The sequence below is a fragment of the Bos indicus x Bos taurus genome, chromosome 26 (genome assembly GCF_003369695.1).
Source record: "Bos indicus x Bos taurus breed Angus x Brahman F1 hybrid chromosome 26, Bos_hybrid_MaternalHap_v2.0, whole genome shotgun sequence".
Lineage (NCBI taxonomy): Eukaryota > Metazoa > Chordata > Mammalia > Artiodactyla > Bovidae > Bos > Bos indicus x Bos taurus.
In genome coordinates this window covers 12354562-12382027 of record NC_040101.1, presented here as the reverse complement: position 1 = coordinate 12382027, position 27466 = coordinate 12354562, and the positions used below count along the sequence as shown (strand labels likewise).

General features: G+C 52.8%; 1 protein-coding gene across 1 annotated transcript in view; it reads left to right on the top strand.

Moving 5' to 3' along the window:
• Window positions 1-11186, top strand: part of GRK5 (G protein-coupled receptor kinase 5) — a 232155-nt gene extending 220969 nt beyond the window's left edge. Inside the window, exons 13-16 of the mRNA XM_027528411.1 lie at window positions 2534-2671; window positions 3483-3620; window positions 4297-4428; window positions 6688-11186. Coding sequence (XP_027384212.1) covers window positions 2534-2671; window positions 3483-3620; window positions 4297-4428; window positions 6688-6786 — 507 coding nt within the window. The 3' untranslated portion in view covers window positions 6787-11186. The remainder of the gene's footprint in view (window positions 1-2533; window positions 2672-3482; window positions 3621-4296; window positions 4429-6687) is intronic.
• The last annotated feature ends 16280 nt before the right edge of the window (window positions 11187-27466 follow it).

Here is a 27466-nt window from a genome sequence, read left to right as displayed (position 1 = left end):
GGGCACTGCTGTTCCTCTGCTGCCCCCTGGTGGCCACTACAGGGAAGGAGGCAGCTGAGCCTGGGGCTCCAGGCAAACCTGGGCTTACAGGTGCAAATATCAAAACCAAGGTCCCCTCGTCTTTCTCAGCTAGAAGAACCTCTGGAGCTCTCTGGTCTCGCTCTGCCTCCTTGCAAATGACCCTGAGGCCTTGTAAGTCTGATCTTGGACTTCTTCCATGCCCGTAACCTCAACCCATCTGGTCAGGCTCGCCCTGTCACCACCAAGGGACACCAGGCTAAGGACATAGCAGGGCCTGATCGTAAGGAGACCACGGAGGCCCAGGGCAGCTCCAGCCCCCACTGCTGAGGAAGACTTTTATACAAACAGCAATAAAGTTAGTCCCCAGCCCCCATTCCATCTTGGCAGCCACAAGACCCCCTCCACCGCCCCTGTGGTCCAGAAGTGCATGCATCTCATTGTCCTGTCTCCTGGGTCCGGTCCCTAAGCCCAGACCTCAGCTCCCACCTTTATTATGCCCCTGCTGAGTCCAGCACTGTTCTTTCCCCACTAGCCCTGTATCCGTCTCAGTCTCACCCATCCTTCCAGCCCATTGCTAGTCATCCTCCTCCAGGAAGCCCTCTCTGCCTGCCCCATCCACCTAAACTCACACCATCTCTCCCTCTTGCTTCTCCTGGTTTATACCTGATATAATATTTGTGAACTCTTGACCTGATGCCCAGGTTGCAAACAGGCAACATATAGGTGGGTGTTTATTTTAGCTGAACAGTGTTTTAGAAAAAAAGTGAAGAGTGGGTTAATTGCCAAGATTTTTAAATGGGGCAAAAGCACATAAAAACCGGGATTTTCTGGCTTCTTTTGAAAAAAGCAGAAGCCCCGGACACCTGCCAACATTCCTGCCTGGCAGGAGCTGAGGGACAGCCTGGCATGGCCCACGCAGCCCACCCCTCACCTTTTTCCCTCACTGTGTCATCTGTCTGGCCAGCCCCTGCAGCCTTTGGGCCCTGCAGCCTCTGCGATTTCTCGGAGACAAGCAAAGCCCCAGGAGAAGAGCAGGAGTGGCCCCGAGCCACCAGTCCATGGGTCCAAGGCTGCCTGGTGGGTCGGTAGACCGAGTGGGGTGACATTGTGAGCAGCTGTCACAGCTTCGTCCCTTTGAGGCCGTGATCCATTGCTCGCCCCACTGTCGCCTTTCACTCCTTAGTTTGGGGGGAGGGCAGTCCCAGCAAGTCTCCTCTCCAAACTGTGGACCCCAGGAGGCCCCCTGCCTCTCAGAATGAGCATGTGCAGAGGCCACTGGGACGCTGGTAGAAGAAAGGGCTGGACTCCCTCCAAGGTGCGAGCTGCCCACTTAGATTTCTGTCTCAAAGCAGACACTTAGTAGATTCCAACTGTGTACATGGTGGAGTGCTCAGTGTGGCGGGGAGGAGAGAGAAGCACAGGCTTCCCCTGGGACTGGGGAGGGGGCTGATGCCCTGCAGTTATGTGGGGGCCCCGCCTCATCTTCAGCTGTGGCCCGCCCCTCCCCCTCCCTTCCCCTTCCTCCTCCCCCCTCCCCATCTTTCATTCATACCTTCCTCCAGTTTGGTCTGGTGGCATGTCTGTTCCTGTAGCCCCTTCCTCTCCTAATAACCTTCCATCCTGCCTTTTGTTTGTCATGAGGACCTTCCTCCACCCCCAACCATCCTTGGCTCCCCACTACCTCTGTATTAAAATCCTACCTCCAGACCTGGCCTCCAGGACCCTCCATCACTCTCCCCAGCTGGTCTCTTTCACTCTGACCCATCTCTCTCACTCCCAGCCTTCCCTCAGACTCAAAGATGAGTGTTCTCCAAGCTTGCTCTGCTTACGCTGTCACAGGTCCCTCCAGTGCCTTCTCCCGGCCTGGAAAGCCTGTCTCAGATGCCCCCTCCCCAGACCACCTCCTGATCCCTCAGCTAACAGCCAGTTCTCATTTCCTTTGCCACTATGGTGTCGCATCTGCCTTGCCCTGATGGGTCCTCTTAACATGACTTTGCTGAGGCCAGACCCTCAGCATCCCGTCTCTCGGCGCCTCCTGGGTGCAAGTCTGCAATGTACTTACGAATCGCGTAAACGAATGAGAGAACCCACAGACCAGTCTTTGCCCTTGGTAGCTTACCTGGAGCAGAAGAGGGGATGCCAGTTCAGCACACACTAGTGGGTGCCAGGTACGCACCAGGCTCTGGACATGCAGTCGTGGGCAGAATCAGACAGGACTCCTGCTCTCCTGAGGGTTCCGGGCATCTGAGCACGCTGGGATCCTGGGACCACAAAGCGCACCGCGGTTCAGGAGAGCCTCCCGAATCAGGGTCGAGCGGTGTCTGATGGGAACCTGGGGTGGCCCAGGGCTGGTGGACGCGAGCGAAGGGATGTCATGGCAGGGGATGGCTCGGGGATTCTTGTGTGGAAGGGAGGTGATCACAAGCTCTCCAAAGCCCCTCGCCCCTCGGGCCTCTGGGCAGGAGGAAAGGCCCCCCACCCGGCGTGTCCTCATGGGGCTCTCCTTTTGCAGCTGCTCACCAAAGATGCAAAGCAGAGGCTGGGCTGCCAGGAGGAAGGGGCCGCAGAGGTCAAGAGACACCCCTTCTTCAGGAACATGAATTTCAAGCGCTTAGAGGCCGGGATGTTGGATCCCCCCTTTGTTCCAGATGTGAGTATCTCCCCAGCCTGGACTGAGCCTGTGCACTGGTTTATGACCTTCGACTTTGCTAAATGTCTGTGAGGGGCCCTGGACCAGGGACTGAGACCCGTGGGCAGGGGGTGGCTCCCATCTGCCAGTAGCAGAGCATCGCCTGGTCTGAGGAGGTCTCTCTGCACCCACCCTAGCTTCATCACCTCTATGAAGTTTTCATTTCCAGATTCCCAGGCTCCTAGAGCCCTTGGGAGCCCTCCCCCACCAATCTTGAACTCCCAGAGGGCAGGGCCCGGGTTTGTCTCTGTGAGTCCCTGAACTGCAGCCCCAGAGCATGTTTGGCGGACAAGAGAGATGAAAGAGATCACCAGGGTTACAGCATCAGGTCCATAGCAGCACTGACAACAGCCTCCTGTCCTAGTGCCTTGATTGTCCCCATTTTGCAGGCGAGGAAACTAAGGCCTTCAGGGGTTATGTGACTTTCCCAAAGTACCTAAGCACCACAGCTGGGACCCCAGCCCAGGGCTGTGTGTGGCAGACGAGCCTGCATGGTGACCTACCGCTTCTGACTGGCCTCTGATGTGGGAAGGGCCAGAGTGGTCCTCCTGGGGACATGCCCCATCACAGCCTGTGTGGGTCAGTGATGGCAGGAAGGCGCCTTGAATTCTCATCACCCCAACTGGGGGCCCCTTGGTCCCACTGAGCCAGGGCAGCCCAGGTTCCCAGGGCTGGGGGGAGGCCCTGGGAGACCACCCCTGCCCCCCCTTCCCTGCACCACCCCCCCACCACCCCCCACCCCCGCTCCCCATTCAAATCCCTCCCTCCCCAGCCCCGGGCCGTGTACTGCAAGGATGTCTTGGACATCGAGCAGTTCTCCACCGTGAAGGGCGTCAACCTGGACCACACGGACGACGACTTCTACTCCAAGTTCTCCACGGGCTCTGTGCCCATCCCGTGGCAAAGCGAGGTGAGCACGGTGGGGTCCTCAGCTTCACCCCAAAGCGGGGGCGGGGCTGCTGTGACGGCGAGGCGGGGGAAGGGGGGTGCGGACTGGGGCGGTGGCGTGGTGCAGGGTCAGGAGCTGGCGGGGCGGGGAGAGGAGGCCTATCCAGATGACTCTGGAGAAGCGTGGCTGGGAAACGGGCAGCAGCTGGAGGCCCGAGGTGGGTGATGGAGTCGGGGTGCTTACCTGAGGACTGAAGATGCACCAGCAGGCAAAACTGCATCCCTCCTTTGGGGATCTTAGTGCAGGGTGAGCCAGCAAAGTGCTCCCATTACCGCACTGCACACGAGGATGGAGCCCAGTCCGAGCTGGTTCATGTGAGATAGACATGATGGGGAGGTTGCCTGCAGCCCCGGAGTGGGACGGTGCAGAGCCCTGGGGTGAAGGAGGAGCTGAGGGTGGCTGGAAGACGAGCGCCTCCACCCCAGCCTCCGTGGCCGGCTTCTGGCTTCTGAGTGAGGACGGCTCACCAGGCGGTCTGGGAGAGGCATGGGCGGGCGGGGAGCTGCCGGGGTCTCACCCCGGGCGAGCGGAGGGCCTGGCAGGGACAGAGTCACCCACGGCCGGGCTGCTGGGCTGCCTGTCCCCCGGGATGGCCTGGACAGCCCTCACCCTGCCTGTGTTTTGACCGCTTCTCCAGATGATAGAAACAGAGTGCTTTAAGGAGCTGAACGTGTTCGGACCCCACGGTACCCTCTCACCGGACCTGAACCGAAGCCACCCTCCGGAACCGCCAAAGAAAGGGCTGCTCCAGAGGCTCTTCAAGCGTCAGGTGAGACCCTCACCTCCCACCCCAACCTGGATGCCCTGGTCTCAGCTCCGGGAACCCCAGGCCTGACCCTTCCATAGGACTGAGACCAACTTGCTGGCCGGGGAGACGAGGGGTTGCAGCTGCAGCCTGGAAGGACAGGCAACCTGTGTGAAGTGCCTTGAAACCCACTGGTTAATGAGGTCCCCAGAGCGGAGGGGCAAACCCAAAGTTCACCCTTTGTCAGGGTTCCTCAGCCTCAGCGCTGTCGATGCATTGGGTTTATTCTTTGTTGTGGGGGCTGTCCTGTGCCTTTAGGGGTTTAGCAGCACCCCTGGCCTCCAGCCAGTAGATGGCAGTAGCATCCACTCCCGTGTGTCAGTCAAATATGTCCCCAGGGCCTGGGGACAAAAACGTCCCTGGTTGAGAATCTTTGTAAAGGCGACGCCAGTTATGCACGCAAAGATTTGACAGAGTACAGGTGTACCTGGTGTTGCACAGGCGATCCCCACAGAACCTCGGGGCTCCTGAGGAGGGGCCCTGTAGTTTGATGCTGGGCCTTCCAGCCGGCAGCCAGAGGAGACTTTGTCCCTCAGGAAAAGGTATTCTTCTCTCAGAGCCTGGTGTTGGATCAAGGGTTGGTGGGGCCAAATGGGAGATATGTCCCAGGCAGGACCAGGCAGGCCTTGGAGAGAGACCCCTACCCTCATCCCTGCCACCAAGAAGGGGTTAGTCACTATAGCGCCCCCTCCTGGCCTGGCCCTTTAAGACGGCGTGGTCCCATCCCCAGGCCTGCGAGGCCCCTGGTTCCTTACTCTCCTCTCTCCCAGCCCACAGGAGCAGCCCCTCTCCCCAGGGGGATGAAGAGGTGAAGGCAGGTGCAGCTCTGTCCCCAGACCCTTGGCATCCCACCTCCCTCCCCCTTAAATAACAGGGACGAGATGGCTGTGGCACTCCACCGTGGGCCAGGCCCTGCGCTGAGTGCTTTTTGGAGGCGTCTTTTATTTAATCTTCATAAAACCCCAGGCCTCCGTTCAGCCATTCATTCCACCAGTATGTACTGAGAACCTACTCATGCCAGACTGTTACCTGAGGACTTAGGATGCAGCAGCAGGCAAAACCGCATCCCTCCTTTGGGGACCTTAGCGGAGGGTGAGCCCCGGAAGTGCTCCCATCACCCCATTTCACAGATGAGGAAACTGAGGCTGAGAGGGGTTAGGGAACTTGCTCAAGGTCACACAGCCTGTGAGCCCACGCAGAGGATCTGGGATAACAGGGTGGGGAGCATGGATCTGGCAGAATCCAGAGAGAAAATGCAGACTGAGGGCCCAAGTTTGCAGTTTTATCTAGAAACTTCATGAGAGTTTCACCCCCTATTCCACAAACATACTCATCTCCGCCTACTGTAAAAATATAATTTTCAAATGCCTCCATCAAGTAAAATTGAAATTCCAGACAGAAATGACCTCCACCTCTGACAGGACAGCCCCAGATTCTGGGACAGGTGTTTGCTATGGAAGCTCACAGTCCAGGTTCAAATCCAGCCCTGATCCCTTCCCGGTTGGGTGGCAGCTCAATGACCCTCTCCCAGCCTCTGTTTCCCCATCGGAAAATGCAGGATGGAGATGCTCGCTGCCCGGGGTGGAAAGAGGACTTAGTGGGGTGGAGAACAGTGGCCTCAGCACGTGCCCGACAACACCACCAACGGGGGGAGCAGACGCCCGGAACTTTCCTCTCCTGGGATGGGATGCTGAGAGACGGCCGGGGGTGCTAAGGGTGAGCAGCTCGTGGTTCCGGAGCCGGGCACCCAAGAGAGCCCTTTGTATACACAGCTTTGTTTCCTTTTTCCAACAGCCCCGGGCACAAGTGGCTCCTACCCCACCTTACAAAGGCTAGGCAGCCAACGGAGTCAGACGCTTGCCCAAGGTCACTCAGCTAAGAAGTGGCACATTTAGGGTTTGAACTGGCAGCCTAACTCCAGGCCAGCAGGTCTAACCTTGTAAATATTAATATAGAGGGACCGCCTCCTTCCTGGCTTGGGCTTCTGGAGAAGCCCTCCACCCGGGCACCAGGAGAAGCCCTCTGCCCGCAGGGTGGTCTGTGGACCTAGGCCTGTGGGGGGAAAACAGAAGGCAGCAGAAAGCAAGAGGGAGGGCTGGTCACCCAAGCCCCTTCCGGCTCAGATTCCGAGGCCCCTGTGAGGCGAGGGCCCCAGGGCCTGACTCTGCAATGACTGACTTGCTCTTGTTCTCTCTCTCCTCTCTGCTCACCGCCCCCTCCCAGCATCAAAACAATTCCAAGAGTTCACCCAATTCCAAGACCAGTTTTAACCACCACATCAATTCAAACCACGTGAGTTCAAACTCCACCGGAAGCAGCTAGTTGCAGCTCTGGCCTGAAGTCCACGGTGGGACCAGCCTGGACCCTTCTTCTTAGAAGCAGAATTGCAACCGGAGGAGCTCCCACCCTGGCGGGTGGGCGGGGAAGCCCTCCAGGAGCCGGGGAAGGAGGCGGCCCACCCCTGAGATGGGGAGCCTCCCGGTTCCTCAAAGAGATTTCCACTCAGGTCTGTGTTTGGAGGCGGCCCTCGAGCCGAGATGGATTGGACGTGTCTCTGGCGAACACTGCAATAGAAATCCAGTTGGATACAACTTGCACGTATTTTAATAGCATCCTAATAACTAGAACTGAATTTTGTCTTTATTATTTTTAAAGAAAAGTTTTGTAAATTTCTCTATTGTCTCAGTTTACATTTTGTATATTTGTATTTAAAAGAAAGTCAGACTTTGAGGGTGTATATTTTCTGTGCAGCCACTGTTAAACCATGTGTTTTAAGACATTTTAGAGGGGGGTTGGTGGGAGGGGGGGATTTACAACAGCAATGAAAAATGTGACTCAAGACTTCCAGAGCCTCAAATGAGAAAATGTTTTTATTAAATGTAGAAAATGATCCACACTTCACCTTTAAAGGATTGGTTGTATCCATCTCTATAAGCTTTTCCTCATTTGGCATCCTCGTTCTGTTGGCTTGTAACCATCTGAATTAAATGCCCAAAGGCACACTGGGACATCACCCCCAGCCAGAATACCTTCCATTGGGTGCGTGGAGTCACCTGAGCTCTGCTGCATCAGAACGTGCACTTCCCTTTGGGGGCACGTGATGCCGCCGTTGCTTCGGGCTCGGCCTCCTCTTCTGAAAGGCGGCCAGTACTTGGAGCTGAGAGTCTTCAGCAGAGTGATGTCTAGGCCTCTTCTTTCTGAGCAGGTTCTGACTGCTGGAGCCAGTGTGTTTTCAAGAGTCTTGCATTTGGGGATTACTTTATTCTATTTTAAAGAGACACATAGCAAGGATAAGTAGTCATGGAACCCCAAGAGTCCCAAGCCCTTCCAGCCCATGGAAGCATCAGGGGGCAGAGGTCTTGGGTTTGTAGAGGGGAGAGTGGTTTGCCCAGGGCCTCCAGGCATATCCCTTGAGTATATACGGATCAGAAGGTCTTGAGAGCTTCGAGGGGCCCAGGTGACATGGATGGATGGATGGATGTGGTTGGTTCTCCAAGCAAATGGGAGAGGCTGGGCCACCAAAGGAGCTCAGGACTCACCGTCCTTTCTGGGCGAGGGAGCGCAGAGGCACGTATTAACTGGGCATCTCAAGTCTCCAGGCACAAGCAGCCCCAGGGGACTTGGTGGCTTTGCCAGCCCAGGGCCTCTAGAGGGCCCGTTGAGCATGGCCGTCCAGCCCCAGGTTGCCTCCGGCCTTCCCCTGCTGCCTTCACAAGATGACAAGGAGCAAATCTGCCTTTGCCTCCCCTCCCGGACGGGGTGAAAGGTCAACATCCCATGCTCCCCTGCCTGCCCAGTTGGCCTCGGTCAGACCTGGTCTCAGCCACCAGGCAGCTACCCGGGTTTCTCCCGGTGTGGGCCCTGTACTTCCTGCGGTGACATCTCCCATCAAAATACAGATTCCGGGCTCCACCCCAAACCCACAGAATGGGGTTTTCTGGGAGTAGGTCCAGGAACCCGCTTCTTCAGAAGGCTTGCCAGGTCACTTTGCTGCACCCCGGAGTGTGAGAGCCACTGCCTCAGGCCACCCGTGGGGCTTCCGATTCTCCCAAACTTACTTCTGTAGGTGACCAGGCAGCTTTGGAGCCTGAGGTTTCAGGAAGAGAGAGAAGCCAGTGTGTCAGCCTTGTGTGTAGTTCCCATGCTCTTCCCCAACCCATGCCACTGGGTCTGGGCGCTAGACAGGCGCCTGACCTTTGCAACTGACCATTTTGAGGCCATTTTACAAGCAAAGAGGAGCCAGGAAACAGTTGGGCTTCCCTCAGATCCCTTTAATACAGTATTATTTTCTTCAAGACCAGCTCATGTCTCCAAGGCTGCTTCCCTTCGCTTTCCTGGGCTGAGTACAAGATGAATACAAACAGCTATACTGAATTTTTGCTGAGGAAGTGGAGCTCTTTGACCAGTATTTTAAGATCCTCGAGCTCTGACTGACCTTCCTTTCTTAATCAAAAGAGGGACAGTCATCCTGCTGGGATAGTCACCAGCCCACGCCACCACCCTCCTGTCCGGAAGTTTCATTCATTTTGCCGCGTTCACAGCGACCCAAGCTTTTCCAAATTGACTGGTGTGCAGAAGTCCGTCTCTTTGCACCTCAAAGCCAATGCACTGTCGGTTTGCATTAAGCATCCTCAAGGAGCAAGAAAGGAAACATGAACCAGTGTGTTTCTACATTGTGAGAGCAGAGATGCTAAAAGCACAGAGCTTTGCATGGCTCTCAGAATCACAGGCGTCTTCCTTCACAGTCACTACCTGCCCCCGAGTGCCCAGAGGACACAGTCAGACTCGTTGGCCTTTGCAATCCTGCTCTTCCTTTAGGCCCATTGCTCTGTACTTCATTTAGAATAGTGCCTGAAAGTCAGCCCCCTCCTCTCGGGGTCCCCACAGGTCCTGCCCCTGGATGCCCCGACCCTGTACCAACCGCCCCCCACAAGCTTCTACTCTGGCTTGTTTTCTATAGCTGCATTTTTTTAAAGATTTCTTTTTAATTAAGAAGAAAACTTCCTACCACCCACCTGTCCAGGATGAGGCATCTTTGGACAGTGAGTGGATTTAAATCTTTTTACTGCATTGGAGCTCTTCATGGAAGAGCCTTTCTTCCTTCAAGTCTTTATGTTCTTCTCTCCGGATCTTCGCTGACTTTGTGCCTTTGACGTGAGACGCAGGGTCTTGCAAAAGCGTCTCTGCTTCCGCTTTTCAGGAGACAAGCCTCTGTACCCGGTGGGATGGGGGTGGTCTCTCTGCCATGATCACCATGACCCAGGAGTGTTTCTCGAGCCCCTGGCACGGGGGTTCTCCCATAATATCACTCTTAAGATCACAAAGACCCAACCCCACCTTCCTGGAGGATGGCACCACCTCCCACAACAACTCATCCTCTCATCTTTCTAGGCCGGATCATCACTTTGAAAACCACGAGGCTTCTTACAAGGGCAGTTGGCTGGCACAGTAGCCAAATGTTGCTCTGTCTTGAGCAGCCCCAGGAGGGCTTCTGTCCCAAAAGGCACTGCTCTCAGCAAAAGAGAGTCTCTGTGTCGGAGGCCATGCTCCCTGGAAGCTCACAGTGGGGTCTGGTGTGTGCACACTTCTCAGGCAGCCCATGGGGGCAAATGGCAGTGAGTTCTGAGATCACGTGTGGGAGTGCAGCCTTGACATCAAAGGCACAAGTGGAATGTGGCTGCCTGCCCTTGGACCTAGCAAGCCTGGATGATGTTGAGGGCCTGCCCTCCGAGAGGCAGGAGGTGTCCATGCCATTCCAAGGTGCCCAGCTCACCATGGAGGCTCCTCATCCTTTCACACCCTGTCCTCCCCCCATCCCTCGAAGTTTTCCCACCAACTTTCTCATGCAAACTGCTGACCCAGACCTCAATACAGAGGGAGCCCCGCAGCCCCCTGAACTTGGCACCCTAGGCCTCGGCCAAGGGGAACAGCAGCCTTGCCGACTGTCAGCAGTCCCCAGAGATGAAGAGGGAACGCTAGTCAGGGTGACACTGGGCTCGCCTCTCAGTTTGCTATGTGATTGTGTACCTGGGGGCAACCCCTCTGGTCGTCTCCTGTTCTCTAGCTCCACACTCTGAAGTAGGACCTCCTAACATTTTAGCCTTTGTACAGAAAGCATGTGAAATCTTTGTGCATCTCCAAGCGCAGGGCTGTGAGTCATGAATGGCAGAGAGCTCACGTCTTTCTGATCACAACAGACCAAGACGGTGACACCTCATCCCCCAAGACCCCTTCTGTACCTACAACAAACCAGCCCAGCTTTTCCAGCTCCAGCAGGTGTGGGTGCTCATCAGGTCTAACTTTAAAGTCTTGTGCTGTGGACAGTGGCTAAAACTTTTGAAACGCTAGCTCTCCTTCCGAGGGAAAGACACACCCCAAAAGAAGAATCTAGACGTCTTGCTCCGGTGCATCACTAAGTCATTTTTGTAATAGATCAGAAGCAAGTGTTCTCAATTAGAAGAGCTTCGTGGCTGTTGGTAGTGCGAAAATAATAATTCTTCTAGTATCCAAAGGTTTCTTTTTTTTTTTTTCAGGGAAATTTTAACATTGATGAATAAAAATAGTTCCATTTTGGAGGTCGTTCCTGAAGAGACCGGCTTTTGTTCTCCTGCTGCTCTGAATCTTTGTATGTTTCCTCGAATATGTCACAGTGCTGCTGTATCTAGATCGAACCACTGTTGTTTTGGTTTTTTTTTTAAGAGAAATAAATTCCTTAATGAAAATACGGCTGCATTCTTTCCTTCTGAGCTGTTCTGTTCCTTCTGCCAAAGCCAGCTGCCCTCAAGATGCCAGGACCTGCCGCTTCGGTCTCTGAGTTAAACTTTCATCAGGTGGACGGTTCAGCCCCACCCAAGGCTGGCCCTGTACTGACCATCCGACCTGACCACAGCTAGCCCCACTCCGGGGGGCAGGGCCTAAGGAGCCCTTTCTAGGCTGTTTGACTTCTGATCCCAAACCCAACAGATGGCTCCAGAGTGCTCCTGTCACATGATGCCAGGCAGGATGGGGTGAGCGGGCCCAAGTCAGTGCCTGCACCCCAACGTCAGATGGGGCACCTCCCCCAGCAGGTTTTATTAATACCCGACAAAGGCCATAACTCCGAGATGGGCTCTGCAGACAGGACCTCTTCTGGCCTTTCAGCCTTCACAGAGCTGCATGTCAGAACTGCACACCAGCACAGCAGGATGGCCTTTGTGCCTCTGAACCCAGAGTCCCAGTCTAGGCCCCGAGAGCCCTCAGTCTCCCTCTCCACCTGCTTGGCCCAGTAGGACAATGAGCAGGACTTTGGGTGCTAAGTGGGCTTCCCTGGAAGCTCAGCTAGTAAAGAACCCACCTGCAATGCAGGAGACCCCAGTTTGATTCCTGGGTCAGGAAGATATGCTGGAGAAGGGATAGGATACCCACCCCAGTATTCTTGGGCTTCCCTAGTGACTCAGCTGGTAAAGAATCCACCTGCAATGTGGGAAATCTGGGTTCGATCCCTGGGTTGGGAAGATCGCCTGGAGAAGGGAACAGCTACCCACTCCAGTATTCTGGCCTGGAGAATTCCACGGACTGTATAGTCCATGGGACCGCAGAATCGAACATGACCGAGTGACCTTCACTTTGGGTGCTAACAACACTTTACTGACCGTCAGTAGGACCTGAGTGGCCACTTATCACTGAGCCTCAGTGGCTTCATGTGTAAAATGGAATAGCACCTGCCAGGAGCAGAGGGTGGAGTGGGGGACTCCTGAAAGATTCAGGAGGACCCTGTGATGCTCAGAACAGGGGCCTCTGTCCTGGAGGACACAGCCACCCTGGCTGTCTTTGGTCCTAGAACAGGGTGGGGGTCCTAGACCCACACACATCAGCCCCTCACAGCCCCAAGTCGAGCTGGTTTCAGCCCCAGCACCTGGTGAGGGAGGCCCTGAGCTGGGAGTCAAGGCTTGAGCCTCCTGCTTCACAGGGACGGTAGGAATCAGAGTCATGTTGTCCTCTGGCTCCGGGAGCAGGGTCTGGTGAGCAATAGGGATGGGGAAGGGTGGGGAACCTGGTGGGCTGAGGTGACCTCACCTGGAGAGAAAGTAGAGGAGGAAGTGCGCTGAGCCTCTGAACAGGGGTGGGGAGCCCCTGCCTTACCTGCCAGGGGCTATTCTCTCGGTGGCCCTGGCATTTTCTCTGGGACCTTCTCCCGCCGTCCCATAAACCCTCCTATCTGAGCTGGCCCCGCAGGCAGACAGAGGGCTCGAGGGGGAAACTCCAGCCTCAGGCCCCTGCCGCCCCTACCACCCACACCCTCTGCCCAGTGACTTGAGCGTTTCCCAGGTAGACGGGGCGAGCCGGGGGCAGACAGTATCTCTCAGTCCCCTCCCTCACTCCAGACAGCCATGGATTTGCTAAGTGTCCTCGTGACTTTTGCCAAAATGTCCTCCAACTAGTTCATTTCCAGGCTCTGAGTGGACACCCCCAGGCACTAAGGAGCTTCAGGCTGCTATCTTCTGGAACAGGGTCTGTGGGGTCACAGGACCGACTTGACACCCCTGGAGACCGTGAAGAGGAAGGAAAGAGAAGCCCTCGGGGACGGGCACTTAGGCAGCAGCAGGCCAGGGCCCCTGGCAGCACTTTGCCCAGCTGTGCCCCAAGCCAAACACTGCCCGGACGGGGTCTGCTGTGGGTAGGGGCAGAGAGCACAAGGAGGAAGCCGTTCGTGTGGCTAGAGGGTGAGTGCTCACCCTACTCAGTCAAACTCAGATAAAGCCTCTGTCCTCTTCAGCTTCATTCCAGGGGCCATCAGCCCCCTATTCCATAGATAAAAACCAGGGTGTGTGGAGACTCAGGCCAGTGCCTCTCACCTGAGGGAGCACAGCCTTACCTGAGCTCTTTGTAAACCACAGACTCTGATTTACCAAGCCTGGGTCAGGGTCTGCCTGCCTAACAAGCTCCCAGGAGAAGCTTCCGTCCACGGGCGACCGTTGAGAAGAGAACTTCAAAGTGGAGCGTCAGGCCAAGGTCTGTAGTCAAGCCAGGGCCTACGTTCCCACCGCTGTCCCCTCAGGCCCTGCACTCGGAGGTATCGATGTCTTAGGGAGACTGGAGTATGTTCGCCCTACCCTGAGTGGGGCTCACACTAGTGCTTCTCAAGGTCTGGTCCCTGGGAGCTCGGGCAAACTCTCACCGGCCCCCACCCAGGCCTGCTGAGTCAGGAACTCTGGGCAAGACCTGGTAACAGGCCATCCAAGTGATTTAGGACACACTTAGGTTTGAGGGCCACTGATTTACAAAGTGCTTTCATCTCCCTGAAATCTCACTGAAGCCCAGGGTCTCCCTGTGGACAGCTTGTTAAGCTGAGACATCCTGCGTGAGGTTTGCACGTATAAAAATGGAGATGGTGCATGTGGCTGACTGCCTTGGTTCTCCAAAAATGGGAGCAAGGTGCACTGGGTTATCGTCTTGCCTTATATTTAAAAAAATGAAAGGATAAGTCAAAAACTTAAAGAAAAAATTACCTAAAGGGAGAGGTATGGGGGGTGGGGTGGGTAAACAGGTAATAAAAGCCAGGCCTCTCTGAAAGTGCTTGTAGACTTGACTTAGAAAGCCAGGGCTCAAATACAAAACAAGTCTGGAGTTAGGGGAGATTTTTGTCCAAAAGGGTTCTTGTAAAGGAAGAAAGAAGGGGTCATTGCAACAGAGGGACAGACGATATCTCAGAAGAGAGGCTGCTTTGACTCTGAGGCCTACAAGGGCTCAGGTGTTGGGTATAAAGGAGGTTTTCATTTAGAAGGGGAGTAAACAAGCCTCTTCTCACTCCACTTCCCACCCTCATTCTTTCTAGAAGAGGATGCTTCACCAAAAGTCCAGCGTATTCTCCAAGGGGCTGCATGCTGGCTCGGGCTGAGGGTGGGCCAGAGTTCAGGATCTGGAGGAAGGAAAGAAACAACCAAAGCTGGACTGACAAGCATTTTGCTCTGATGGGCCAGTAAGGACCAACATTTCAGCTATGGTTTAGGAGGCAAAGACGGGAACTTGGAGGGTCTGTGTCTGGCCTTGTCCTTTACAAACAGTAGGGGCATTCATGGGTCATACGTAAGTCATGTGGAAAAGAAGTTTCTTTGCAGTGAGATATTTTGGGGTTTTTTGTTTGTTTTCAGAATGCAAAAGGGTGAGGGGGTGTTCCTTTAAAGTCACTGTTTTTCAAGAGCACAGGGCTCAGGTAAAATTCAACACTGTCACCGGTAAATGCTTTAGATGATTGTAAAACAAAACTTTTTTTAAAAGCATTCACTAACAGTGAGAATGGACATGTAACAACAGACTGATTCCAAATCAGGAAAGGAGTACGTCAAGGCTGTATATTGTCACCCTGCTTATTTAATTTCTAAGCAGAGTACATCATGTGAAATACCAGGGTGAATGAAGCACAAGCTGGAATCAAGATTGCTGGGAGAAATATCAATGGCCTCAGATATGGAGATGACACCACCCTTATGGCAGAAAGTGAAGAACTAAAGAGCCTCTTGATGAAAATAAAAGAGGAGAGTGAAAAAGTTGGCTTAAAACTCAACATTCATAAAGCTAAGATCATGGCATCTGGTCCCATCATTTCATGGCAAATAGGTGGAGAAACAATGGAAACAGTGACAGACTTTATTTTGGGGGGCTCCCAAATCTCTGCAGATGGTGACTGCAGCCATGAAATTAAAAAACGCTTGTTCCTTGGAAGAAAAGCTATAGCCAACCTAGACAGCATATTAAAAAGCAGACACATTACTTTGCCAACAAATGTCCGTCTAGTCAAGGCTATGGTTTTTCCAGGAGTCACATATGGATGTGAGAGTTGGACTATAAAGAAAGCTGAGTGGAGAAGAATTGATGCTTTTAAACCATGGTGCTGGAGAAGACTCTTGAGAGTCCCTTGGACAGCTAGGAGATCCAACCAGTCCATCCTAAAGGAAATCAGTCCTGAATATTCATTGGAAGGACTGATGCTGAAACTCCAATACTTTGGCCACCTGATAGGAAGAACTGACTCATTTGAAAAGACCCTGCTGCTGGGAAAGATTGAAGGTGGGAGGAGAAGGGGACGACAGAGGATGAGATGGTTGGATGGCATCACCAACTCAATGGACACGAGTTTGAGTAAACTCCGGGAGTTGGTGATGGACAGGGAGGCCTGGCGTGGTGCAGTCCTTGGGGTCGCAGAGTCAGACATGACTGAGCGACTGAACTGAAAGATCAAAAGACAAACCTACCTGAGTATGCAGTTGGTGGGACAATCACACAGAACATTCTCAGGTGACTTTGAAACTGAGCAGGGCCCTGTGGGGCCCTCCCAGCTCTAAAATCCCCTGTGTGTCCCATTTGTAGAAAAAGATGTCTAGACCTACCCCTAGTTCCAAAGAGAAGCCTCAGGCAGTTAAGAGAACAGAATCACAGTTTAGTTCTCCTGAAGGGATGAAGATAACAATGTAAAATATATTTGAGTTGTTTTCCAAAAACTAAGGCCCCCAGGTGGAGAATGGTGTCTACACCTGGCCACAAGCACGTAGACCCCACACTGGCTGGAACCAGAAGGATGAGATTCAGGGACGTCACCTGGTTACCTCACCACCAACCAATCAGAAGAAAGTCCCACTCCCTACAGCCATCACCCCAAGGTTTTCTTTTAAAAAGTCTTTCCCCAAGAGCCATCAGGGAATTGGGGTTTCCTGAGCACAAGCTGCCTGTTCTCTTTGGCCCCGAAATAAATCATTCTCTGTACTAAACTCCAATGTTTTGGTTGTTTGGCCTCTCAGTCCTGAGCAGGAATGAAAATTTTCTAGCTACATTTTCTGACCAGCGTATACACGGTCAGGAGTGTCTGCCCCCCACCCCCACTGACCCTACCACATAAGCAAATGCTTAGCTCCTATCTCTCCCCAAATTTCAAGTTAGTTGCTTGTCCTGCAGCCTCAGTTCTCTGACGGGTTTAAGAAAAGTTGCTGTTTGCAGTTAACCCAGCTCCTCTCCTTTCACAGGTGTGAATTATTCTGTGTCTTGCTCTCCGCAGCTCTGCAGTGAGGCTGGAAAACACTCTGAAGGCTCTAGTGTGTCAAATCCAGACAGTGGGTCATACTCCCTCGCAGGAATGCAGGCTGGGTTTCTTTCCTAGCCTTTGCAGTCAGGAGCGGTTCCAACAGTGACGCCGGACCCCACTGAAACCTTGACCAAGGAAGAGCAGAGAGGGGCTGGGCCATAGAGGGCAATTCTGAAGTGCCTCTGGGCTCTGGACGATTCCTGGGCCAGACAGGGGGGCTGGGTGTGCCAGGGCAGGGAGGAGAGTGGTCCCTTTCACTAGTGACCCCCAGGGTGGAGGAGAAGAAGAAAGTCTTTCTCTCCCCACACCTGCTTCCTTCTAATTCATTCTCAAAAAGCAGAGAGAGCTTTAAGCTTAGTTAAAAAGTACTCCTCTCACCAGCTTTCCCCCTTATAATTGTGACTTGAGGAATAAGCAAGCCTTCCCCCGCAGCCAGGGTTTAGCCCCAAAGTGAAGACTCACATGTCCTTACGCAGGCTGCGTACAGAAATGGGGTGGGAGGGACAGGGAATGCCATGGACAAATTAACCAGCTGCCAGTAGAGAAAAAACTCTCGTTTCCAAACTCCTGCCAGAGTCTGTGTATCCGGCAGGACCCTCCAGTGTGAGGGCTGCCGTGGGCCTCCATCCTGCTCTCTCCACTTGTTTCCCTGCCCTCCATCTGGGAGCTGGAGAAAGAGGCAGAGGCTGCTGGACATCATTGTGTCAGGACCTAACCAAGGGCAGAGGAGTCTAGGTTTGTAGGGAAAGAACAAGCAGCCAAGATGGTGACGGTCAGGTTCTCTCGCCCCACGGCCTTCCCCTCTCACCCCGAGTCCTGTAAACAATGACTCTGCCTGGTGACCTAACAGCTGAGATCACTTACCGCGCTGCACACGCGTGTCACGATGCGCTGGCCTGGCCACAGGCCATGTTTGCTCTGTCTGCCTATATAAGCTTCACCTGAGACCCTCTCGACACCGCACCAGCTGTATTAGAGAATAAGCATGTCTGCAGCTCCTAAGGCTCCTTGAATCTTCTTCCAGATTCCCTGCTTGCGCCTTTCCTACCCTGGGTTCAGCAAACAATGTGAACAGCAAGAGGGCTGGCATAGTGGGCAGTGAGACAGCGAGACAACATTGTATCACAGAGTCCCCTTCCTGGTTATAGACTCGGGGTGCCTGGCTGTGAGGATCAGTCTCTAGGAGATGGGGGAGCAGCTGTAAATAACAGGTCACTAGGAGAATGGTCAGGCCATTTAAGATGGCTGTTCTGGGGCGACCCTGGTGGCTCAGTGGTGAAGAATCTGCCTGCCCATGCAGGAGACAGGGGTTCGATCCCTGGTCCAGGAGGATCCCACCACATGCTGGGGAGCAGCTGGGCCTGGGAGCCACAACCGCTGAAGCCCATGTGCCCTGAAGCGTGTGAACCATGAGGCAGGTGGAGGGGAGCCTGCAATGAGAGACCCACACTTACTGCATCGAGAGAGGGGCCCATGCAGTAACAAAGACTCAGCACAGCCAAAGAGAGAATATTTTCTTTTTTTAAGTATATATGTTTTAAAAGATGGTTGTTTGTTGCTCTCTGTGAATCCTCTGCTCACCCAGGCCCTGCCTCACTCACATGACTATCCAATTCTCTTAACTACACAGCCTAGTAGCCAGGCCCACCTGACGTCAATTCCCTCATAAACCGGAGCCTCTCTCTCCCCTAAGTGCCAAAGCCTGCTGTTATGTTCTCCGCACACATTGGGGTGTTGCTCTGGGACCCTTTGTGTAAGATGCCCCCATCCCATTAGCCACTGAGGTCTCTCTTGCTGTCTCTGGGCTCTTCCATCTCGAGGCTGGGCAGCTACAAGGGGTTCAGGGCTCAGCCCAACACTAGTTCACACTCCTGGAGGCAGGAAGAAGTGTCTAAAGGAGGCATATTTGTGCGAGGCTTGCTTGGGGGACTCGGTGGGCACCATCCAGGGAAAGCGAGAACCCATCAGGGAGAGCAGGCATGCTAAACCCCCTGAGGGGGAGAGAATGTTCTAAGAAACTCAGATCCTTCTGTAGGTGCCAGGGTCTTGGGTTGCCCTTGTGGGTGAAGGTGACTAAGGCAGGGCAATAGGGCCAATCTCCCGTCGAGGCTGAGTGTTTGCAAAGTGGGAGGAGGGCTGGATTGGCTCTGGGGCCCAGGGGATGGTCAACCTTGAGCCAAGGCTTGAGCTGGGGGACGTCCCCTGGGGAGCCCTCTGGGGAGATCTGTGTGAGTCTTTGGGCTATGGGGACATTTGTTTTGTTTTGTTTCTGACTGTGCTGTGAGGTTCCCCAACCAGGGATTGAACCCCTGGACCTTTGTGAAGTCCTGACAACTGGACCACGGGGGAATTCCCTGATGGGGACGTATTTTAGGTCCACTTAAAAGCCGTGTCCTCTGACTCTGTGATGTCTGTGTCCTGCGTTCAGGAAATTCTCTTCCAGATGTAGGGCCCTGTGCTGGGGTGGAGAGGAGACAGGGATTTGGGGTCTTCCTCACAAGGCCCCTCTGAGGCTGCCCGGTAGAAGAGGCAGCATTCAAGTGGTCCAGGAGATGAGGCTGGAGTCAACGAGCAGAGGGGTTGGAGGCCCAGGACAAACTCGACTGAGCCTGGGAGGGGCCCTTAGGGTGAAGCATCTGCTCAGTGGGCGGCAGCGCCCAATGCCCCAGCCCTTTTTCTAATTTACTGAAATGAGCCTTAAAAAGGGGCGAGAAGGGATGCAGCCAGAACACTAGCTCCAGAAAACAAATGATCACGCGGTTCCTTGCGTCTCACACCCTCTGCGGCCTCCCCGTCGCCCGCCACCTCTTCCCTCTCATTCCCAGGCCTTTGCACATGGTGTGCCCCTGTTGGCACCGCCCTCCACCCCTCTTTTTAAAATTATTATTAACAGACTGTATCCTTTACTAGGCTTTATATTTTTAGAGCAGTTTTGGGTTTACAGAAAAATTGGGAAGAAAGTACAGAGAATGACCGTATGTCGCTTCTGCCACCCCTGATCCCCGCTCCCCAGCTCTGGAACACAATTTCCTCTGTTACCAATGTCTTGCATCAGTGTGGGGCTTTTTGTTACAATGGCTGAACCAATATTGAGGCCTTATTATAAAGTCCATAATTTACGCAAGGGCTCTGTGTCTCGGTGTTGTACAGATCTATGGGTTTGGACAAATACATAATGTCACGCTTCCACCATTTGAGAAACATACAGGAGGGTTTACTGCCCCTGAGTCCCCCTCTTCTCCACCTGTTCATCCCTTCTTCCTCCTACCGCCCCTATGACATTCTTTTTTAAATGACTATTAACACCCATTTTACTCTTTGATTCCTGAGTTGGGAAGAATTGCTGGAGAAGGGATAGGCTACCCACTCCAGTATTCCTGGGCTTCCCTGGTGGCTCAGCTGGTAAAGACTCTGCCTGCAGTGTGGGAGACCTGGGTTCGATCCCTGGGTTGGGAAGATCCCCTGAAGAAGGGAAAGGCTACCCACTCCAGTATTCTGGCCTGGAGAATTCCCTATATATTCTTATATATTCTTCCCTATATAGTCCATGGGGTCGCAAAGAGTGGGATTCAACTGAACGACTTTCACTTTGCTCTTTGAGCTAGTTTCCTTTCTTTCTGATTTAAGTTGCCTCTATATTTGCATGAAGTCATTTATTTTTTTGAAGTTGATGTTCTGGCAATGGAAGAACACTGGGAAGATGACAATAGATAGTGTGGACTTTCCCTCTTACAAAGAGAGTTAGGAGCCCAGAAAAGCCTGGATTTTGTTACTCTTCCCTCAAGTGTTCAGTTCAACTACCCCAGCAAGGCGGGGCTGTTACCCCATTAGAGAGATGAGCAAACTGGGGCTTGGCTGCTTAAGTCACTCACCCAAGGTCACACCTTGGAAGCAGCAGGGCTGGATGCGAACCCTGTGCTGTCCTGTCACAGAGCCCGTTCTCTTTCCAGCATAACCAGGGTTGCGCATCTGTCACCTCCTACCTGTGAGCTGTGTTTCCTCCGCGGCTTCACTAGATCTGACACATACCTGGATGCAGCTGACCAGAGCAGGCCTGCCCACCCTCACTGCCCCGGTGGACTCGGCCAGGATGCTGCCTCTGGTGGCTTCACTCATGCCGGGGACTGAAGGGCTCACGTGGCCACGGGGAAGACAGGAATCTGGTGGGACTTTCATACAACATTATAAAGTAACTATACTCCAATAAGAATTAACTTAAAAAAACGAATCTATTCTGGAGGTCAGAAATCTAAAACGGGTTCGCAGGGCTGTAGGGAAGGACTGGCAGGGGGAGCAAGGTGAGTTGGAAACAGCTAATGTTTGGTACTCTATGGCCTGTATTGTATTGGCCTGTAATACACTGACAAAACATTTTAAAATAATGAAAGTAAGCTTATTAGGAGACACCCCCACTCCCCACCCCAGGACTCCAGTCCTTTATTTCGGCTGCAACAGGTCCATCCCTCACCTTCTAGACAGCAGGCAGGAAAGTGGGGAGGGGGTTGAGGAGTAAAAACCATGGGGGAGGGGACAGCCCTGGGCAACCATGTGACATAATGTGATCCCAGCCCACTTTCCCTGCCCCCTCTTCCACCGTGGGGCTGCAGGGACTGACCAAGACCTGGCCGTGGGGCAGGTGGCATCAGGTTCTCATTCTCCATCGAGCGCTCTCCCTCTGGGATTTGGGGTGGGTCGAGTGGAGAGCTGGGCAGTTGGCCGCAGCAGCAGTGGGTGACCTAGAACCCAGGGTCTAGAGAGGGCACACGGGGTCAGGAGATGCCAGCCAGGTGCCAGCCGAGGCTCTGAGGATTGGAGAAGCTGGTCCAGGCTGAGATGGACAGGTGAGAACAGGAAGAGAAGCTGAGTGCCTGGACGGGGCAATGTGTCACCAAGCAGGGAGGTCCCCAGTGGCGTGGGGGCAGGGGTCCTGGGGCCGCCTTGAAGCCTGGTCCAGACAAAGTCCCTCTTTTGTTGAGTTTCTACTGTTCAGCAAGATGAATCAGCCATAGTATATATACATATCCCCTCCCTTTTGGGCTTCTTCCCATGCAGGTCCCCACAGAGCATTAAGTCTTCCCTCTGCTATACCGTAGGTTCTCATTAGTTATCTATTTTATACACACTGTCAATAGTGTATAGGTGTCAATTCCAGATTTGTGCTGTTTTAAGCCACTAAGCTTGTGGTGATTTGTTATAGGAGAAATAGAAAACTAATGTAATAATTGATATTGGTGGTAGTTGGTGGTTTAGTCGCTAAGTCATGTCCGACTCTTGCAACCCCGTGGACTGTAGCCTGCCAGGCTCCTCTGTCCATGGGAATTCTCCAGGCAAGAATACTGAAGTGGGTTGCCATTTCCTTCTCCAACAATTGATATTAATATATATTAATGGTTCCTTACACTCCTATTGTGCTTTACTATTTACCAAATAGTAAATATGATACATCTTGTCTCCCTAACTAGATTATAAATCCCTTAAGGATGTGAACTGTCTTTTGTACTTCTCTTGCACCCCAGTACTGTCAGCTCTCTTCTGTGGGTTCCACATCCTCAGATACCAAAGGCCGACCGTGGTGTCTAGTATCTAACGGCTCTAGGAACTTGGTGAAGGAAGGAAGGAAGTGATGCTTATTCAGCATACATTCTGTCCCAGGCACTATCATAAGCATTTTACATGCTTTATCTCATTAAATCTTCACATGCCTTTAAAAATGGAGGGGGGCAGGGTGCAAAGGAAAAGAGAATCTCTCTATTTTATAAGTTCAACATTTTGTAAATCCTCATGTTTCCCTTGTTTATTTCCCTTTGGGCTTTGTGGGTTGTCAGTAAAGTTCCATTTGAAAACCTCTGTCCTTTAAGCCAAGGGAAACATAGAAACAGAACCGCTTTGCCTACGCTTGGCCAGAGGAAAAAAAGAACTGGGTCTGGAAAGGGGCTTGAGGGTGAGGCTTTGAACCAAGAGAGCTGGGTGCAAGACCAGCTCTGCCACCCACTGGCTCCACGAACTTGGGCAATTGACTTACCCTCCCCAAGTGTAAGTCTCCTCTGCTGTAAAACTCATGCCACATTTACTGCACAAATGTGAGGTGAGCTCTTATTATGTGCTGGGCCCTGGCCCCAGCCCTAGAGATGAACAGATAAGTACAAGAGGCACAAGTCCCTGCTTTCATGGGGCATACCTTCCAGAGGTAGAGAAAGTAAACAGGACACAAACGTGCAGTATGTTTGTCAACAGTGCTCAGGGGAAACAGATGTCCTAGGTGAGCAGTTAAATCAAGGATGGGATATCCAGGGCTGTGGATCTCTTAGCAATAAAAAGGAAGGAACTGTTGATACACCTCGTATGGATCTCAAGGGCATTCTGCTGAGTGAAAAGAGCCCGTTCCCAAAGGTCACGTGCTGCATGATTCCACTTATACATCATTCTCAGAACACCAACACTGTAGAGATGGGGAGCAGGCTAGAGGTTGTCTGGGGCTAGGGGTGGTGGGTGTGTGGGCTTGACTACAGACAGAGATCTTCGCGGTGACGAGTGTCCTGTATCTTGGTTGCAGCGGTCGTTACGCCAAGCTACACATGTATTTAAAAGGGCTGAAGACTGCACACACATTGGACCAGTGTCAGCTTGCTGGCTGTGATGTGATGTAAGATGCCACCATTGAGGGAAACTGGATGAAGGGCACATTGGACCTTTCTGCGCTGTCTCTCCAATTTGCTGAGAATCTAGCATTTCAAAAATTTTTTAAATATGCAAGAAGACAAACTAAAGGAGGGAAGAAGGACAGGCACTCTGTGGCCAGCGGTGTTGAAATTTTGGATGGGGCTTAACAAGGTATAACTACCTCGGAGTTATAAATGGGATAGTGGTTTAAATGCGATGTGACTGGAACCTAGAAATGCTGCAAATACTCACTAAATGCCAGTTATTCATGTTTTTCTTAGGGAGCTTAGGGTTCTGTTTACATATCTCCTTTTTTGTATTTGATAATATTGCTGTGGTTATTGTTTTTCTAGGTCCATAACTTTTGAAGAAGCATGTTTGAAATGTTTACAGATGACATGGTATGCAGTCTGGGATTTCAGGATAAAACACAAAGCAGAAGGGAGTCCCCTGGTGGTCCAGTGACTAAGATTTCACCTTCCAATGCAGAGGGTGTAGGTTCAATCCCTGGTTGGGGATCTAAGATCCCACATGCCTCCCAGCCAAAACAACCAGAACAAAAACAGAGAGTATTGCAACAAATTCAATAAAGGGAAAACAAAAAATGGTCCACGTCAAAAAAAAAAAATCTTAAAAAACACAAGGCAGAGAAGTGGAGGGATGTGGTAAGGGTTTGTGGCTGGGTGGACTGTGAGGGTGGTGGGGTCCCTTGAATTCTGTCACTAAGACACAGCAACCTCTCATCTCAGACAGACTCCAAGCATAGCAGGAGCCAGTTCTGTTGTGGGCCCCTGAGGTCAAGACCACACCCACGTCATCAGCTTTTGGTGTTGCAGAGAAGGGAAGGTACCCTGCCAACCCGGACAGCCCACATCTTTGGTGGGACCATCTGTAGGAGCTCCTCTTTCTGCTTTTCAAGTTGAGAACATCTCCTGATTTGCTGTTTGGAGCTGGTTTTAGAGTCCGTCTCCGCGTTGTTTCTTAATAATTTGTTTACTTAGAAAATTGGGTTCCGAGGGCAGACAGTGCAGCAGGGTGGAGGTGTGCTTTTCCCTAACTTGTGTTAGCTACAGAAACCTCTCTCTCCAAACAAGTCTTTGTGAGGCCTCTGAATGTATGAAACCGACAGCCTGAATGTATGAAACAACAGCGTGATCTTGAGGGAAGTGCTCTCCTCCCCTTAAAAAAAAAATTATTTATTTTTGGCTATGCTGGGTCTTTATTGCTGCTTGGACTTTCTCTAGCTGCAGCGATTGGGGACCACTCTCCAGTTGCAGTGCTTGAGCCCCTCACTGCAGCAGCCTCTCCCGCAGCAGAGTACAGGCTCTTGAGCAGGAGGGCTTGAACAGGTGCGGCATGCAGGCTCAGCAGTGTCAGCTCCTGGACTCTAGAGCATAGGTTCAGTAGCCTGGGCTTAGTTGCTCCGAGGCATGTGGGACCCTCCTGGACCAGGGATCGAACCTGTGTCTCTATTAGCAGGTGTATTCTTCACCACTGAGCCATGTGGGAAACCCTCCCCTTTGGTTTCTTTGCCAGCACTTTACAGTTTATTGGCTCAGCTCCAAAGGTAGGCAGCCTAGATGAGGTCCTGTCTTGGAGCCAAGGAACCTGGGAGCAGAGGGTTCTGTTATTTGCTTCAAGCCCTGTGGGTGATGAGCAGGGGGACCACTTCCTCCCTGAGTCCTCCACCATGCCCGTGGAAGCCTGGGTAGGTGGTCTCATCCCTGCAGCCCTCAACACAGGGTCCAGTGACACATGGAAGTGAAATGCCCACATGTGCTCCAGCCAGCCAGTCTCCAGCTGGAGAGACCCACCTAGTCCCAGCCTTCAGTCTGCCATCGGCCGCCCAGGGGACATTCACGGCACCCAAATGCCTTCAAAAGAAGGGACTTTTCCACTCTGCCTTTAGGCCTGTGGAAGGGGTCTTTATCCATAAAGATGTTAACAGTATCTATTGAGTCAGTGCTGAACATGCCTTTCTCACTCAGTCCTCCCAACCACCCAACTATTTGGGTGTCACTATGATTATTAACCCTATTTACAGATGGGAAAACTGAGGTCTAGAGAGGTGAAATAACCTACTCACAGTCAGACAGCAGTGAGTGATGGAAAAGGAAGTAAAAGTCGTTCAGTCGTGTCCAACTCTTTGTGACCCCATGGAATTCTCCAGGCCAGAATACTGGAGTGGGTAGCCTTCCCCTTCTCCAGGGGATTTTCCTAACCCAGGGATCGGACCCAGGTCTCCTGCATTGCAGGTGGATTCTTTACCAGCTGAGCCACAAGGGAGAAGAACCCAAAATTCAGGTCTGTCTGGTTTCATAGGCCTCGCCTTTTCTTTCCAGTTTTTTGTTTATTTGTTTAATTTGGTAAAAAGTATCAGACAATCATCCCCTTCCCAGGAGAAGAGCGTGTTCCTTCTGGTGTAGTTCTCCAGGGCTATTTCCTGCATGCATATTCTGTTTTGTGTGTGTGCGCGCTCAGTCGTGTCTGACTCTTTTGTGACCCCATAGACTGTAGCCCTCCAGGCTCCTCTGCCCATGGAATTTTCCAAGCAAGAATATTGAAGTGGGTTGACAATTCCTACTCCAGGGGATCTTCCCGACTCGGAGATCAAACCCATGTCTCTTGCATCTCCTTTATTGGCAGGTGGATTCTTTACCACTGAGCCACCTGGGAAACCATATTCCATTTTAATCTTACTCATGATGGGGGTTATATCCACCACTCTCCACATGGATTTTCACTCAACAGAACTTCTTGAACAGGGTTCTGAATCAGTACGTACAGATTGGCCTTGTCACGTTTTATCTGCTTAGTATTCTGTACCTGTGGCCATATTGATTCTTTTCATCAGTCTTCTGTAAATGGTCACCCAGGTGGATTCCAGAGGTTTCTCTCCCCAACCACTGCCAGTGCCAACATGCAAACTCGGCCAACACGCCTGACCACCTCTTGTCAATGTGGCCACGACCCCTCTCTGGACTTAAGACTCCTTCCAGTCCTAACGACAGCCTCTGATCCTTCAGCTAGAGAAGGGCCGGAGCAGGTGTTCTCAGTCCCTCCTGACAGGGGTCAGAGGCCCTGCAACAGGGTGAGAGGGTTGGTGGAGGGTCAGCTGGTCCATTTGTCTTCTGCAGGCCCAGCCGCGTGCAGACCTCCCAGAGGAGAACCGCCCACCTGGTGTGCTCCTCTCTTAAAGGAGAAATACGTGGCTCGCACAGATGGCCCTCACGCCCCATCACAGTTTCCTGCCCCTCCCACTTGGCCCAAGGGCTCTAATCCCCTTTTTCCATCTTGTCCCCTCAGGCCAAGTTTCCTTCCTCCTGTTCCCTCTGCAGAGGGTGGAGCAGATGGTGACCTTGCTCTCCAAGGTCAGAGCTGCTCCTCCTGAGATGTGGCCTCAGATGACCCATGGATGAGGAGGGGGCCCTGGTAGGCAGCCAGCCAGGGGGCCTGTTGACAGGAGCTGCAGCAGAACAACAGGGCTACAGGCAGTTTGGGAAGTCGCCTCAAACCCAAAAGGCCTCCAGGGACCCAACTAAGTCAAAAGAAGCGTGAATTGAACCTCGCCTCCAGCAGTTTTCTTCCTATTCCTACAAAGCTCAAGAGAAGCAGGAAGGGGAAAGAGGACTCTTCTGCACCCTTCTCAATATGGTGCTAAAGGACATGCATCCTGGGAGCAGAGAAATCGGGGTTTGAATGAGCCTGGAGACCCAGGTTCAATCCCTGAGTTGGGAAGATCCCCTGGAGAAGGGGGTGGCGAGCCACTCCAGTCTTCTTGCCTGGAGAATCCCATGGACAGAGGAGCCTGGTGGGCTACAGTCCATGGGGTTGCAAAGAGTCGGACACGACTGAGCAACTGAGCACTCACACACGCAAACACCAACGACATGACCCAGAGTTACCCACTCAAGACCTCAGTGTCAATAGCTGTCAAATGGGAGTTAGAAAACTGACCTAAACTCATCTAACAGCAGCAGCTGCCCTATGCAGCCAGTGGGACATTTGCTGAGGTGGCATTTGCTTGCCAAGGAGAAAGGGGCTGGCAGGATGGCCCCCAAGAAGCTGGGAAGTGGGGGCCACCCCGGCTCCTTGCTCTTCCAGCTCCCTCTGCCCCTTTCCCCCACGCTGGGGGTCAAGTGTCCACCCCTGCCTAGGTGATCCAGAGCTGACCCCCAGCAGGCTGTGATCCTGGCCCCCTCGGGTGAGTCTCTGAAGCTCCTGTTTCCTCAGTGCTGCCTGGGCTGTGACAGGCGCCTGTGAGCCACGCCCTGCTATAGAAGCTGA